This window comes from Haliaeetus albicilla, chromosome 2, assembly GCF_947461875.1.
Source record: "Haliaeetus albicilla chromosome 2, bHalAlb1.1, whole genome shotgun sequence".
NCBI lineage: Eukaryota > Metazoa > Chordata > Aves > Accipitriformes > Accipitridae > Haliaeetus > Haliaeetus albicilla.
In genome coordinates this window covers 35,659,660-35,674,621 of record NC_091484.1, presented here as the reverse complement: position 1 = coordinate 35,674,621, position 14,962 = coordinate 35,659,660, and the positions used below count along the sequence as shown (strand labels likewise).

At 40.0% G+C, this 14,962-nt stretch overlaps 1 protein-coding gene across 6 annotated transcripts in view; it reads left to right on the top strand.

Moving 5' to 3' along the window:
* RBMS3 (RNA binding motif single stranded interacting protein 3) overlaps window positions 1-14,962 on the top strand; it is a 733,333-nt gene that overhangs the window by 645,080 nt on the left and 73,291 nt on the right. For all 6 annotated transcript variants that reach the window (XM_069770881.1, XM_069770870.1, XM_069770862.1 and 3 more), the window contains 2 exons: window positions 5,684-5,730; window positions 13,203-13,299. In XM_069770881.1, coding sequence (XP_069626982.1) covers window positions 5,684-5,730; window positions 13,203-13,299 — 144 coding nt within the window. The remainder of the gene's footprint in view (window positions 1-5,683; window positions 5,731-13,202; window positions 13,300-14,962) is intronic.

Here is a 14,962-nt window from a genome sequence, read left to right as displayed (position 1 = left end):
ACACCAGACTTCCGTTCCAGTTCTGTAGGACAAAAAGGGGGTTTTGTCATTCATTTGGGTATCTGAACTTGTCATTGTGTTTATCAGCTCAGCCTCTGACCTTCTCAGGTTCATGAATCACTTCCATGTTTGACCTCAATATTATATATTTTTCTCTCCACAACTACTTTTTTCTCAGAACTTGCAGCTGCTTAAGGAGCACACATCACTGTGAAATGCTCCATTTCTTTCATACGCATCTATATATTTAAGAGGTGTCACATTTACATTCTAGATTTCTCCTTCTCTAAAAAAGAAAGGTGTTTTTTATTCAGAATTAAATTCAGAAATATTTCTAATAATGTGGAACATTCTGACAGAACTGTTTAAATAATCAAAGGAAGGAACTCTGCCAAGTTAACTTTACTGGTGACTGAGCTTATTTTATTAAATGGGTATTTTAAGCGAATCTCATTTAGGTTGCTGGTTTCTCCCCCCCTCCTCTCTCTTCCTTCTTCAAAGTGTTTCAATCAGAGTATCTGCTGTCAGGCCACAAGAGATCCTTGTGCTGTGATGCCTGGCAGATATTAGCGGTGGTATCAAAACAAGTACAGGAATTTCAGTGTTGAAATTTCAATTGATCCACTGTAGCAGCCAAGAGCACGCCCATTCCCCTGGGACCGCAGTCCTCCAGCATGAAAGGATGAGGGGATGAGTCAGAGGAAATGGGGAAGAGAGACCTATCTTCTGGTCTAATTTCCACATGGCTTCACCACAGAAATCCCTTGAGTCCTAGGGTACAACCTTATTTTTCCAAATCTCACCTTAAGGAGGAGAAACCCAGAGAAGCTCCTGCTTGGAAATCCCACAACGTCAGTGGATTTCATCCCTTTTTAATTTGTAGGCCTCCAATTTTTTCCAGTGGGACTGTGGCCTCCTGCACAATGAGAAATCCTGCAGTGACAGCAGCCTTGCTTTGCACAGGTGCTCCAGCACTAGGCATAGGCTGGCCAGAGCAGGTTCAGGGAGATAATGGGGAAGATTCACCTGAGGAAGAGGCATAGGACATCTCCATAGCAGGTCGATATTATGGTGAATTTTTGCACACAGTGGGGGAAAAAAACTCTACACTGAGGTGGTGATCATTCGCGAAGTTGTTCATGAAAGCTGCTTCCTAGCAACACAGAAGATATCACACGACCTAAAATTCAGGCATTTATGGGTGTTTGTGTTTGCTGGAAGACAGATACTGGGCTCATAAAGGTTGTTCCTGTGAGAGTTCACAGCGATTTGGAAAAGAAATAATAAACGCACCTTATTTCACATGATATTGAAGATGTGATCATTTTTTTAATAATCACTCCACAACTTAATAATTTCTTCGAGAGATTTACAAATCCAATTTACATAAGCAATGCAAATGTGATGGTCTAAGAGCCTTTTTAATGAGGCAAATGTGCTCATTTGTGTTCAAATCATAACAAAGAGAGGGGGAAAACAACAGAAACAGAACACCTTGTCTTTGCCCATGGAAAATTTTTCACAGCAAAGTCTTGCACAAAGGCCTTCAGACTTCCTGGGGGAACCCTCACCTTCCAAAGGCTTTCTGATATTTCCTGCACTTTAAATTTAAAGAAAGGTGCGGACTGGGTCTTTTGTTATTAGAATCTCTTTGTTCACCGATGTCAATAATTAGAAAACTGCAGCAGCAAAAGAGCAAAACTCTTCCTTCCTTTGTCTTAAGTTCAGACACTTTGGTAAAAATAAGCAATAAGTAAACACATACAGTTTAAATACTTTCTTTAAAAAAAAAGTATTTTAAATGAGCTTGTTTTATTTCTGTGTCACGTGACATTCTGAACAGACCAGTTGAGTAATAATTGAGAATGGCGTTTATTCTGATAGCAGATATCACTTTTTTTTTTTTATTACTTTAAGGGATTGCATGTTGAAATGTTGAGGTGCAGGATTTTCATTCAGTAGCTGAGTGTATGTCCATTATCTGGCTGAGCAGCATAAAAATTCTGTGGTTCAGTTGTTCCTTCATAGAAGATTTATCTGACAAATATTTTCCTAAAGCGGCATTCCATCATCAGTGCCACTCTCTCAGGTGGCATTTAATCAGGAAGTGTTACTATCAGAAGAAGGAATAAGACCCTGTCCTTCCACTGAAACATGAGCAAAACAGTGGATGAAAAGACCTGCAAGAAAATACTCTTCAGCTCAACAGAGGACTGCTATGGAGACATCAGCCAGTGCCTCGGTATAGTTAATACCGTATTAAGCACAGTGACGGCTATATTCAGTTCTGGTTTTGACAGAATAAGCTGGACTTCTATCACGTGGAAGTCTGAGGCCAACCCCAATATTCTTTATTTGGTATTTTTGGAATTCCTGTTTGTGTGCTATGGAGAAAAGTGCAGACAATTTTCCAGTAAGTTATTATTGCTCATCAGTTTTTATTCCTGATGAATGAGGATGCTTCAGACCATAAATCTTTCACTGGTCCAGGCTAACTGTTACCTCTCCTGGGCTTCCAGCCAGCATAATTTTGTAGGAAGGAATTACACAACTTGATGAGAAAGAAGTAAATAGTCCTCTGTTAGCAGCTATTTGAAATAGCAGCTGTTTAAGGCTATTCAGCAATGGGGGATATTAGCGATATTACTGGGCAAACTGTAGGTGGTGTACCATATGCACATATTGCCACATGCTGTGTCATATTTGTCTAATGTGAAACTTTCATTTACTGGCAAATGGGATAGTGATATTTATAGTGGTCACTGCTGAAGTACTTGAACAGATTCTGGTAATCTGTCACTGTGCAGTATAGATATGGAGCACAGATAAGGAGATGAGTGTCTAGGCTTTCATATTTTGTACTCGCCAGGCCCACAACGGTGTCCCTTATTTCTAGTACCAATAATATGTAATGGACGTGATGCTAATATATGGAGAATGGAGGATGTGCAGTTTGTCTGCATGCACCCACACTCAGGTCTGGGGTGTGATGGGGTTGGAGGGCAAGCTGAGGGTCTGTGCACGATCACGTGCTCAAATATCCATGAGACACGTAACTGAAAGCGATGTAAACGTGTGTTTGCAGTTCTCACGTGGACACTGAGCATTGCTAGGGCTCCAGTGAAAGACCTGCTGCAATTTATCCTTTCTGCACCATCATTTTTATTTATCTCCAAGAAACTAAAAAAGAGCAATTGTTCATTTTCCCCTTTCCTCCCAGCCCTCCCTCCCTTGTTGCTACTTTGTCCCCAGGTCCACTAATGTGAGCTGTGGGATATAGTGAGCTCTTATCCAGGCAACTCTAAGGACTGCTAGATCTAGAAGCTCCCTTATTTAGAAAGCTCGAATCTCTCCTTTCCCAAGGAATTATAAGGGTTTTTTTCTTAGTCTTGAGTAGATGTGTGATGAGATGTTAAAAAGTCAACACCTTCATTTACAGAGAATATCTTAAGTTATTTTTAAGGGTTTTTTTAAAATTGTTAGAACTAATTTTTCTGTTCCTCTAGGGCTTATACATGCTATTTTAGTTGTCTTTACCAGTGAAGAAATATAAAAAGAGAGCAATAACAAACGTTACAAGTGTTGAAAAGAGAAAGGAAAATAAGAGAAGATTTTTTTCTCTAAAATGTATTACAGACAAAAACCCCAACATTTATGATATTAAAGTTCTATTGGTTCTCTTTTGAAATGAACTGTATACATTTCCATTAGTAATTAATGCAACCTTACCAAACAATACAATATGCTGAGAATGTGTAAGACATAAGAATGTAAAAAAAATTTAAGTAGATCATCCCTTATGATTTTCTAAGCTAATTTATTTTTTTACATCAAAATTAGCAGTGGTTGGGGTCACCCTAAATTTGATTTTTTGACATTTTAAACTTGCAGAAATAGCCTTTTTTATTTTTCTTTGTATGAAATGAATGCATTTTAAAAAAATAGCCATGTGTTCTTGGCCTTAGTCTCCTGAATTATCCTTTGCTTAGGAGATAGTACATATTTTACTAAAGCAATGGCATTTTCAAAAAGGAAAGCATTTGCCCTAGCATCTGCTTAAAAGAATAATGAGAAAAATATACAAATTTAATAATGTCATGAACATTTTTTTTGGCTGCATAAGGTAGTGTGATCAGAAATTATTTTGGGCCTCTGGAAACTTGGACCATGTCCTCTTAGACCAGCGTGCAGCTGCTGGGCTAAGCTGGCTCTTCCAGGAGTGCTGCCCGCTATCTGCCTGCTCGTCACCAGAGCATTTACCCTGGCTGCTCACCTGCCTGCGCGGGAGCCGGCCAAGCCCAAACGCTTTCCTGACCTGTCTGAGCAGCCATCTGGAAGGGGGCAGATGCCATTATTCGAAAGTACTTTGGTAGATGGGTCCAGGGGCTTTAAAAGCTCCCACCAGGAGCACAGACCCTGCCACGTGGTTGGTAAAGCACCTGTCCTTGAAGCAAATGCTGCTGTCTCCCGTCTCAGGCAACGAGCATATGGTCTGTATGACAAGTGGAGAGAAATACAGTGCCTTGGGGTGGGATGGTGCCATAGCCATTTTTCAGCTGCTCCCAAAGGAAGAGCAGCACCTTGAGTAACGGGGGCCCTCTCTTCTCCTCTTCTAGCCGTGCACAAAGGGAGATGTCTTCCCATCTCCTGGTAGTGTCTCACGTTGGCAAGTGTTTCAAAAAGGGAAGGGAAAAAAAATAAATACAGGAGACAAAAAGTCAAGGCAAATGCAGTATGTGGGAGGAGAGACTGTCAGTCCCATGTCTTAAAGTAAATGCTGGGGAGGAAGCGGTCCTTCCCACACAGCCCTGACTGCCATCTTGGAGCATAAGGTGGAGCGTGAAATTCAGTCTCCAGCCCTGCTCTCTACCTGCCTTTCCTGTGGTACCTGTGGATACGTCTGCTAATGGTTGGCGGTGGTGACGGTTGTTAACTGGACACTGTTTTGACACTGCCGAATCCTTTCACACAGGTCATGATCTGCTTGGTTGTGAACCGCAGTTGAAAGGCTCTGTGTAACCCATTAACAAATTCTTTTGCTGTCCAGACCTCTGAAGTATTTTAAAAGCCTTGTTTAAAAGCTTAAGCACGTTTTGTTTTTTGGGGGTTTTTTTTGGTTGGTCTTTTCTGCTTCACAGCCCACTTTTTGTTTCTTGTCTCATGGTAATGAATTAACAGTAAATTCGAGTGACAGCCTGGGGAAATGCTAGACTGGGGTCATGCAGGGTGTGGCCTTTGTAGGAAAGATGAGACTCCTTCCTGAGAAGTTCTGGTGAAGTTGGCTTTAGAATATTTAGCAACTACCTGTCTCACAGGTAACAACAGGATTTGGCCCTGTCTTGTTACAGCGAGCAATGGGATGTAAATGCATTGATCTCAGTGGAGTTATTAACTGATAGTGGTGCAACAAAAGCACCATTTGCCCTAAATGTTATGGAGAGATGACAACCAACATACTGAACAGATCTGTTTCTCAGGGATCTCTCAGGCAGGGGACGTAGCCAACCTGTCCGTGCTGCTTTGGGCCATCTGAGCTTCCCTGGAGAATTTAGGTTTCCATCTAAGTTGCATTCAGTTTTTATTCCTTTTGGCTTAGAATACGTTTAATGTCTTTCATTTTTCTTTTTCTTTTTTTTTCTGCAGTAATAGTAAAAATCTGTTTTTTTTCCCTAACTATGTGCAGGCTGGCATGGCTTTGACTTACGATCCAACAGCTGCTATACAGAATGGGTAAGGAATGCATGTTTTCTTGTGCCTTTTTAAAAATTATTTTGAATGCCATCTTCTGTTTTCTTTTTCTGTAGTGAAACTTATTCAGAAGCAAATTCATTCAGTCATATTTTGTCTGAAGCACGTAATGCTATATTGTCAAGTTCTTCTTTTAGTTTCCCTTTTGTTTTTATGCCCTCTTGTTTGTAATATCCATTTGAATGGGAAGTTGTTTTTCCTAATAGTTTCTATCTCTATTTGGCAAATGCTAGTGGATGGTTTTTTAATCCTTCTCTGTCATGAAGTGGAAACCAGTAAAGTTTCCCTTTACTGACTTTGCTTTTGTTAAAATAATCGTTGAAGATTCCAGCATATTTTGGATAATAGAGCTGTTACTTCATCTGGGGTTCTCTCTACAGGCTGGCTGGCTTCCATGGCATTGTCTGAATAGAAATGCCAAATAGGGAGAAAGCCTTAAATCAGTGTGTAAGCAGATGGGATTTAGGGGTAAAATTCTGAGCAACGCTTTTCTTAATTTCTCAACTACCATTTGTCAACACAAAGAATTGTAACCTTTTTTTCAAATTTAGTAGAGAAGTTACATCATTGTGTTACTTACCTGCATGATTATATTTCCAATTATTTCATGAGCTAGAAAAACAGAGCCTTGAAATCTAGCTATGCTTTCAGATAGGTTAACAACAATTTGAAGAGAAGCAGGAGGTTCAACTCTGAACTCTTTGACAGTCACTCTTTGATCAGAGAGATGTTTGATACGATTATCAAATTCCATGCATACTCCTGTCTGTGTTCTCCAGCTGAAGAGAAGAATGTATTGATATAGATGAGAATGGGTTTATTTGTTAAATATTTGTTAGGGCACTGCTAGTTGAAGCATTTAGGAAAAAACCTAACATTCCCCATAGTTAAAAAAAAAAAAATCAATTATAATAGTTAGTATATTTTGCTTTAATTGCCCGTTACAAGCAGTAGCTTTGTAGGACTCGTGATATTCCCATGTTGTGGAGGAAGCGGCCAAACCAGAACAACTCAGAAAAAAGAGGGGGTTTGCAGAGTTGTGATTTCAGAATCCTCTGGTTCTGTTTCCCTGTTCTGATCTCCCAAATGAGTCTGTCTTCTCTATCGTCATACTTTTCAGCTGGTAACACATTATAGGCTATAAATAAAACCATCACTAGTTCATAATCCACCAGGGTTTCATCTAGACAACTGGCTTTTATTTCAAATGAATTCCTGCATGTCAGTTGTGTGAATGTTTTGGAAACTGTAATTTGAATGATCCATTCAGATTAATCTCATTTTACTTCAAGAATATTTTTTTTTAAATTATGAAAGTTATCTCAGAATCAGACATTATTTTTATCAAAGAGTACCCATACTGCTCAGGTGTTCAGGCTGCTCAGATGGTTTGGTCACTCAATTGTTTGAACACTCTGTCACTGATCATTGTGAAAAGAAATAGTACCCGATGGAGAATTTTGGCTCTGCAGTTTTTTAAATGTTCTTTTATTTGTAAAGCATGAAATATACCACAGCACTAGATATCTCTCTAAGAGTGACAATTAATTACTGCTTTGACATATCTCTTCTTTGTAGAGTGTCAAAATATTTTCAATTTCATCAGGACAAAACCATCTGATTCAAAATGCTCTTATGGTGAGATCTTGGTTGTATGCCGTATCATGAGGAGAAGCTCTTACTATGCGGAAAAATTGATCTGTCCACCAAAAACTACACAACTGTTGTTCCATCCTTTGGTTGCATCTTTAAAATGCTGTCACCTGAGGATCGTCAGGCCCCTTTGGTTACAGTTTCTTTTTAGCTCCCCAGGCATTCAGTGAATAGGCTCTACGTATCCTGTAGTTATAAATTTTTACTATTTTTCATAGGCCTCTTTACTTGCAAGTACAATAAAAATCTAGCTCATGGGTTTTATTTTAGCTAGTTTGGGAGCACCTCAATGCTTTACCTGTAAAATGTGCAAATGTGATTTGTTGCTCACTGACACAAGACACAGTTATCGTAGCAGGTGTGTGGCAATGGTGAAAGAGAGTTAAAGGCTCTTAAACACTGTGAAGTAAACCGGGTTAACTTAATCGTCAGTGAAGGGGCGCTAGGCAAACACATTGCTCTTCCTCACAACGAGGACAGTCTGGAAGTGAGCACAAAGATGCTGCTTGCAGCCCCCTTGTGTGGATGGTGTGCCCATACCCACCCTGTGGGTAAAATGCTGCATAATACTTTGGCAGTAAGGTGGACCAAGCTGTTAAGGTTTGCATGGAGCAATGTTACCCAAAGGTCTGTAAAACAAAGACCACCTTCAGGCCTGTTTGATGTGGCGGTCAGGTTAAGTGGGTGTTGACCGTGCACACAGCTCAGGACTCATTGATGTGCTGTGATAAGCATGAGTCCCTCAGTCCTTTGGGTGTCCACCAGCATGGAGCTTAGTGAACTGAGGCTGGAGACGGGAAATGTAAAGATGCCCAAACCAAGGTGAAGATTCAGGTGAGGTACGAATTACCGATAAAACTTAAAAAGAAAGATTGACTGCATATGCTGATGTCTGTTAGAATCCTTTATCGGGTTGATAGATGCATTTTGATGCATGTAAGTTGCTAAGTCCACACAGGATTATATGGAGGATGGAGGCCTACTAGAGAGACATGTCTCTGCAGGTGTCACGGACTGGTGTTTAAAATTAAGAGGTGTGGATTATATTAGGTTTTGGGTTGGGGCATAAGAAAACCTCAGGGAAGAATCTGGACTCTTGTATGTTGTCCAAATGAAAAGGTGGGTTCTCGCTGCTCATGGTGTAGTACTATCACTTTTATTACTGCATAACTGTGTATTTGCCTTGAAAATCTATAGCAGGAATAAAACAAAAGAGAGTGTGAGAGAGACTTTCACTAAAAATAGCGAAGATTTTTTCCCCACAAAGGAATAGATAATTTTCTTCTCAGTCTATTACATTGTAAAGCTTGATTCTCCATTTCATTATATTGTTTTTATGCCCATGTAACTCTGTTTAAGCATCCAGTGGAGTTACATCAGCGTAAAACTGGTATAATGGAGTAGAGAATCTGGCCCATAGTGTACCGTAGCATTGCAGTATGAGTTACTGAAGACGTGGTAACCGCACACTACAGTAGATAAGCTCTTTTCCCCTGCCAATCTCTCTGTGCCTTTTTTGTTTTATAATCAGCCTTTTCTGAATTGCATTTACAAAGGTACTCAGGTTTTATTTTGGGGAGTACTGTGCCCGTTGTAATATGCTATTGATTTTTCAATTTGTGGTATTAATATTGTTTTAGTGGTTTAATGCACTCACACAAAGAACAAATAGAGCTCTTGTACTTGCACTGTAAGGATGCTGATTTTAAATGTTCCTGAGGCTTGAGTCCTCCTGGCCATTTGACTCAGATTGCGATGTGCTGTATCAGTTTAATATCTGATATCTGGGGGACTATACTGCACATTTGCTGGCCAATGGGCTCAATATTCAGATAGGTCTTTTTCATCTCAAACATCTGACTGTGTGGCTTATTGCAACAGAAAATTGCTGCCTTGATAACGCTTGGTAATACTCTTAACGTTATTTGAGCCCCAGGATACTATTTATGAATCTAACTTTTTCAGTACTGCCCGCAGGCACGAGGCATGAGCAAATGGTGTTTATTGCAGTGCAAACAGGATCTTGCTCTTGTGCAGATTCTGTGTGGAAGCTTGCACATTCCCCCATAGGATGGGAACCATATGGATTGTTTTTTTCTATTTTTTGGCAGGGAAGTAGCGACCAGACGCTACAGACAATGCAGTCCCCAAACGCGGGGGGAGGGTTGATGTAGGAGGGGAGTATGTTATTTGTCTGTTAAGCAACAGAAACTGTTCTTAAAGCATTGCCTGTGTGTGCCTGATGAGGTACTGGGAACATGATTCTTTTTAACATCTCTTAAAAACATTTTCTTTTGAGCCCTTTATAAACTCCTCTTCAGGAGCATCCAGGCACATCTTTTTGCTTCCTAGTGATGAGTTTTCCCTGTGCTTATGGAATCTAGGCATGCTGAAAAGGTCTATTTTTAATACAAGGGCAATGTCCATTTTGCCTCACCCCTGCTGCCTGCCTTTCTACGCTTTTGCTTCTAGCATTGCAATTGCAGCTGAGGAGCAGGGACACTGGCTCAAGCCTGCAAAAAACTGCCCAGGCCAATATAAGGATGCAAATGCATTTGCAGAAAATGCAGCTACACCTTTTGGAGAACTTTCCTTAGAGCCCACAGGTCAACTACCACAAAGCTTACAGCTCTCAAAGTACCATACCAGATACTTTACATTTTAATGCCAGGAAACTTGGGGGCATAATTGAATATATCTAAAATGAGTCAAAGTCAGTATAATTCATCTCTCTTTCCACTCCTCTTTCTGATGTACATATTCTGATGACTGAGAATCCCGTATCCCCTTGGACTTACTTACAACATGCATCTTTCACCTCATTTCACCTCCCCCTGAGCCCAAAGGAAAAAAAAAAAAAAAGGAAAGCCTAAGATCAAATACGGCAAGGTCAACAGCTGCAGATCTTGTTGGGATGCTGTAGGGTTTACACCAGAACAGGCCACTCCTGCATTTTTGCTCCTCTTGTCTTTTGTTAGGTCCCCAGCATGCCACTTATGCCAATTACATATTAGGACATTAGCCCATTTGTATGTAAAGGGAATTTGGGGAGATGCCTCCGTGTCCCATAGGTGAGAGCATGTTGAGCCCTCTTTGTGAGCAGGTCCTGCCAGGGCAGTGCATGGCTCCAGCACTGTGGCAGGTTGATCATCTCACGCCTCGGGGGGGGGGGGGGGGGGGGGGTCTGCTAGAGTCTGTCCTCAGCAAGGACACTCCTATCCTCACCATACCACTGTACTTCATGCGTGGCAGAGATATCCTCATCCTTCTTTTAGATCCCTTTGGGCACAAGTGACACTGTGGCAGGAACACAAGCCTTTGTCTCTGGATATAAGGGATTCCTGATTGCAAAAAGTTTGACCTACAGCCTGTCACAGTGACTCAGATTGTTAAACTCTATTTATTATTATTAAAATTGAAATTTATAAACTGGATTTTCTCACATTGCCATCTGCTGCATCAGATTTCCTTCCTTTCTCTTCTTTGATGCTCTGGTGCATGAATTTACAAAATATAGCTGAGTGTCCTGATAGTATGTTTTATTTGATGCTTATTTGAGAGCATTCCAAACTGCGACAGATAAATGGTATTGGCAGGGCTGTTGGAAGGGCTGTATTTTTCACATTACCAGAGTTCATATTCCACAAGCTTATGTACTATTCAGATAACTGCATCTCTAAGCTGAAACTGAAATAGTTAGCTGTCTGTCAAGTTCTTGGCTTAGCACACGTTTTCCGTAAATTCGGTAGTATTTGCTGGGATTTATTGAAGAGTTTATTCTAAAGAATCAGCACTACTTCCAAATGGAAAGTTGTTTCTCCCCTGCACTCGTCTTTGTCCGAGCAGTTCATACGCAGTATAAGTATGAATGCAGCATCAGTGCCAAGCTGATGGACAGAATGAGAACAGAATGAGCAAAACTGTGTTGTTTTCTCAAAAGAGTTTTGTTTTTATACTGTCCATCAGTTTAAGAGGTTTGTATGTATTTCTATACATTATACATTTTACTCATAGAGTAAATTCTGTCAGTCTGCCATTGACTGTTTTCATTTGCTGCACGCAGCATTTCTTAGTTCATCCACTTAGCAACAGCATAGCCAAAGTGATTTCTGGTTAACCTTGATCTGAGAGAAGCCCCCTGTAACAGGACTTGGATAACATATGCATCATGCTAATGCCGTAGATGAACCCAGCTAGTGCTGTAAAAATCCTTTCCCCTGCAATGTTGTATGAACTTAATGTTTGATACAAGCAGTGGGATACAAATGCCTCAAAGTTCTCGTAATAGGATATACATAAAATTGGGCAATGGCACAGTTTTAAAATAGTCTCTGTGAGAGCTTTGTAAGGGCAGATAAATGTTCCTAAAATAGCAATATATTTCTATTAAACAAAAAATCACTCAGACGCCACCTGCTGCTTTTGGCATTTTAAAATCTTACTTGGAATAGAGAGAACAAATGATTGCTTCTCTGTCTCCCTCTCCCCTCCTAACTTTGAATGTTTCCGCCCAACCTTCAAAGACAGCAGCCTGTTTTTCTGAGGCTATTGGTTGGATGAAGCCGGTAGTTATTTGAGCCTGCATCCAGAATGAATGCATCCAGTCTGAACTAGACTGATTAGTACTAAATCCAGGATGCCAGGGTGATCAGGAAATAGAGCACTTGTTTAAACACCAGTAATGATTTTTTTGTTGCATGGCTCTCATGGAAAGCTTCTGTTGATTGCCTCAGCGTGGGGAGGGAAAAAAAAAAACAAAACACAAAACCATAAAAAGACAGGGAGTGTAATCTGCTTCACTGTTACAGAGAGAACATATGTGCAAAGTCTTGTTTTACTTGTAAGACTGGTGCATGCTATATGAGAAGGATCTGCATGGGGTTTAAATTGGACAAGAGAACACTGCACAGGAGTGTTTCTCTCTCTCGGAGTCCAAAATATCAGCATTTTGACAGCTGTAAGACCACAAACATTCTTTTTTTAAGCAACTTTATTCTTCTGGCTTACAGTTAAAACTGAAAAAAGGGCAAATGGAAAAATCTTTACAAGCACACACATATTAAGTACTTACACAATCCACTAGTAGTGATGTTTTCTAAGTGATAATTTTATCAATTATCATTAACCCACAGGGAAGGAGAAGGAATATAACATTTATTAGCATCAAGCAAGAGATAGTGCAACTTTTGTTCATAGCATGCACCAGTGGAAATAAAAGCAACTAAATCTGAGATTTTCAGTGCTGCCTGGGGCATTTAAACTCATAATTCCTGATACATTTCACCAGAAAGTGGGTTTTTTGCTCTCTGCCTAGTTGAATATGAAAATTTCAGCCAGAGTTTTTGTAGCCATCCCTTAATGAAATAATTCAGGCATGTATGTGGAATGTGTTATTCTCAGCACTGAAGCATTAAGATCTGAAAAGAAAACAGTACCACATGTAAAAATGAAATCAGTAATATTGTCTTCGATATCGCCTAAGAAATTTCTTTTCACTAGCTAGCACTCTGGAAAATCAGCTGTCTTTGCATTTCAGATAATTACTTCTTGTACTGCAAAGTTCTATATTTGTGCTAGTTGAAGTGAAAAAAATATGCTTTGTGTAAATATTCCTCCTCCTTTCCATTTTCAAGATCTGTTCAGTGGAGCCATCACATCTTCTGTATTGTGGTTTTGGAAATAGATGGACATAATTACCTGTGTAGACTCTTTTTGTCTTTGCCCAGGAGGCAGTGAATTAGTTAGTCAGAGCCTAGCAGACGAAAGGTTCAAAAAATCTCGCTTTTGTTCTTTGTTTGCAGATTTTATTCCTCACCGTACAGTATTCCAACAAACCGCATGATTCCACAGACATCAATCACGCCATTCATTGCTGCTTCCCCTGTCTCTACATATCAGGTACGTCAGATTTGCGCTTGTCTACTATGTTCCCCAGTTAATTAAGTTTTGGATGTGGATGAAGGCAGAGCGTATACCACAGAAAATTGTGTGAGTGCTTGCATTCTTGAGTCACACTTTAAACAAAAGGCTTTCTAGTAGTATTCAGGTATCATTTGGTGTAGGGTTTTAAGTGTTTCTTGCATTTTTTACACTAGCAATGAAAGCCACCATGATTTTTTTATTTCAATCAGCTTCTCTAGTAAGCAGCATTTTGCTTCATTTCCAGTTGACAACAGCAGAAGCTTATCATTCTTATTGAAATGTTTTGTCATTTTGGCTCCACTTCATTAGCCAGAAGTTTTTTTAAATGCATTTTTTTATAATTTATGTTGACTGCATTGTATTTTGACCTTTTGACCTCAGCAGTATTTCCTCCAGTAACAGCATCCTTTAAAAGCACTCATTTTTATCCAATAATCCCTGACAAAGCAAGTTACTTGAGGATAACTGTCCTCATATCCTTCTTTAGTCTCCCACACGTTTTGTCGTTCAGAATTTCTCTTTTCAGCATATCCCTCACAGATCTCCACTGGGAAATTATTGCTGTGCTCTGGCTTTCTGAGATGGAAGTCAAAATCAGGTTGTATAGTTTTATTATTAGCCATTCTCTGGGAACATATCACTTCACTCTGAAGCTGGTCATTGGCTATATACTTTCCCATTTCAGTTATTTCTGTCCTGTAGCATCAGTGCCCTTCCAGTCCTGAGTCCTACCTGAGATAAGCTACCAAAACTTGCAAAGCTGCATGGTGGGTTGTTCTTAATGTTAGGGCTGGTTTGTTGCCGGGGGCGAGGGGGAGGAGATGGTATGCTACTGCTTACAGGTAATTCTGGGAGGTTGTGCTTACACTTACTGTGTTTCAAACTTGATTTTCAAAGGTAAATTATTCTTGTAATTTTCTTCGACTTTTGTGTTATTTAATTTTAGATGGCTGTGTAACACTTGCCAAACAAAAGTTGTTTTGGTGAGATAAACGCAGTAAATTTCAGTAAATGGCAACACCAAAGAAATGTCAGTGCCAGAGACATATGAGTGCAGCTCCCATGTGCTTTTCTCAGTCGCAAAGCTGGCTTAGGAGTCATACCTTCTCCCTCTTACTCAGGCCACTGAATTCAGGCCACCCAGGCACTTCTTCCCCCCACTGCTCCACAGTTCATAGTGGCTCCCTTCTCCCATCCTGACTTGAACCATTGCATCGGTTCATGGTTTGATGCATTTGCACCAAAACCGTTGATTTTTTTTTTTTTTTTTAAACCCATGTCATTCTCCACAGATAGTTTGCAGTGTAAGCTGAATAGTTTGCAGTGTAAACCCAAAGGCATTTGCCCTGGCACAGAGGAGGAACTGCAAGAGTGGGAGCAATCAACAGCAGCAAGCTGTGGCAGCTCTAATATATTTTAACTAGTAGGGATTCACAACAGAAAATTTTGTAGTAGAGGTGTGTTTGCATGTGTGTGCACTGATTTTAGTTCTGAAGATGTTTCACTAAGCTTGCTTTTCAACAAAAAAAATCTACTTTGATAAACTTCAGCAAGTGTTGAAGCACACAGTTATACAATTAATTCTCATCACTTGCTTCATTAACAAAATCGCAGGGCATCTGGAGAATCAGGACCTTGT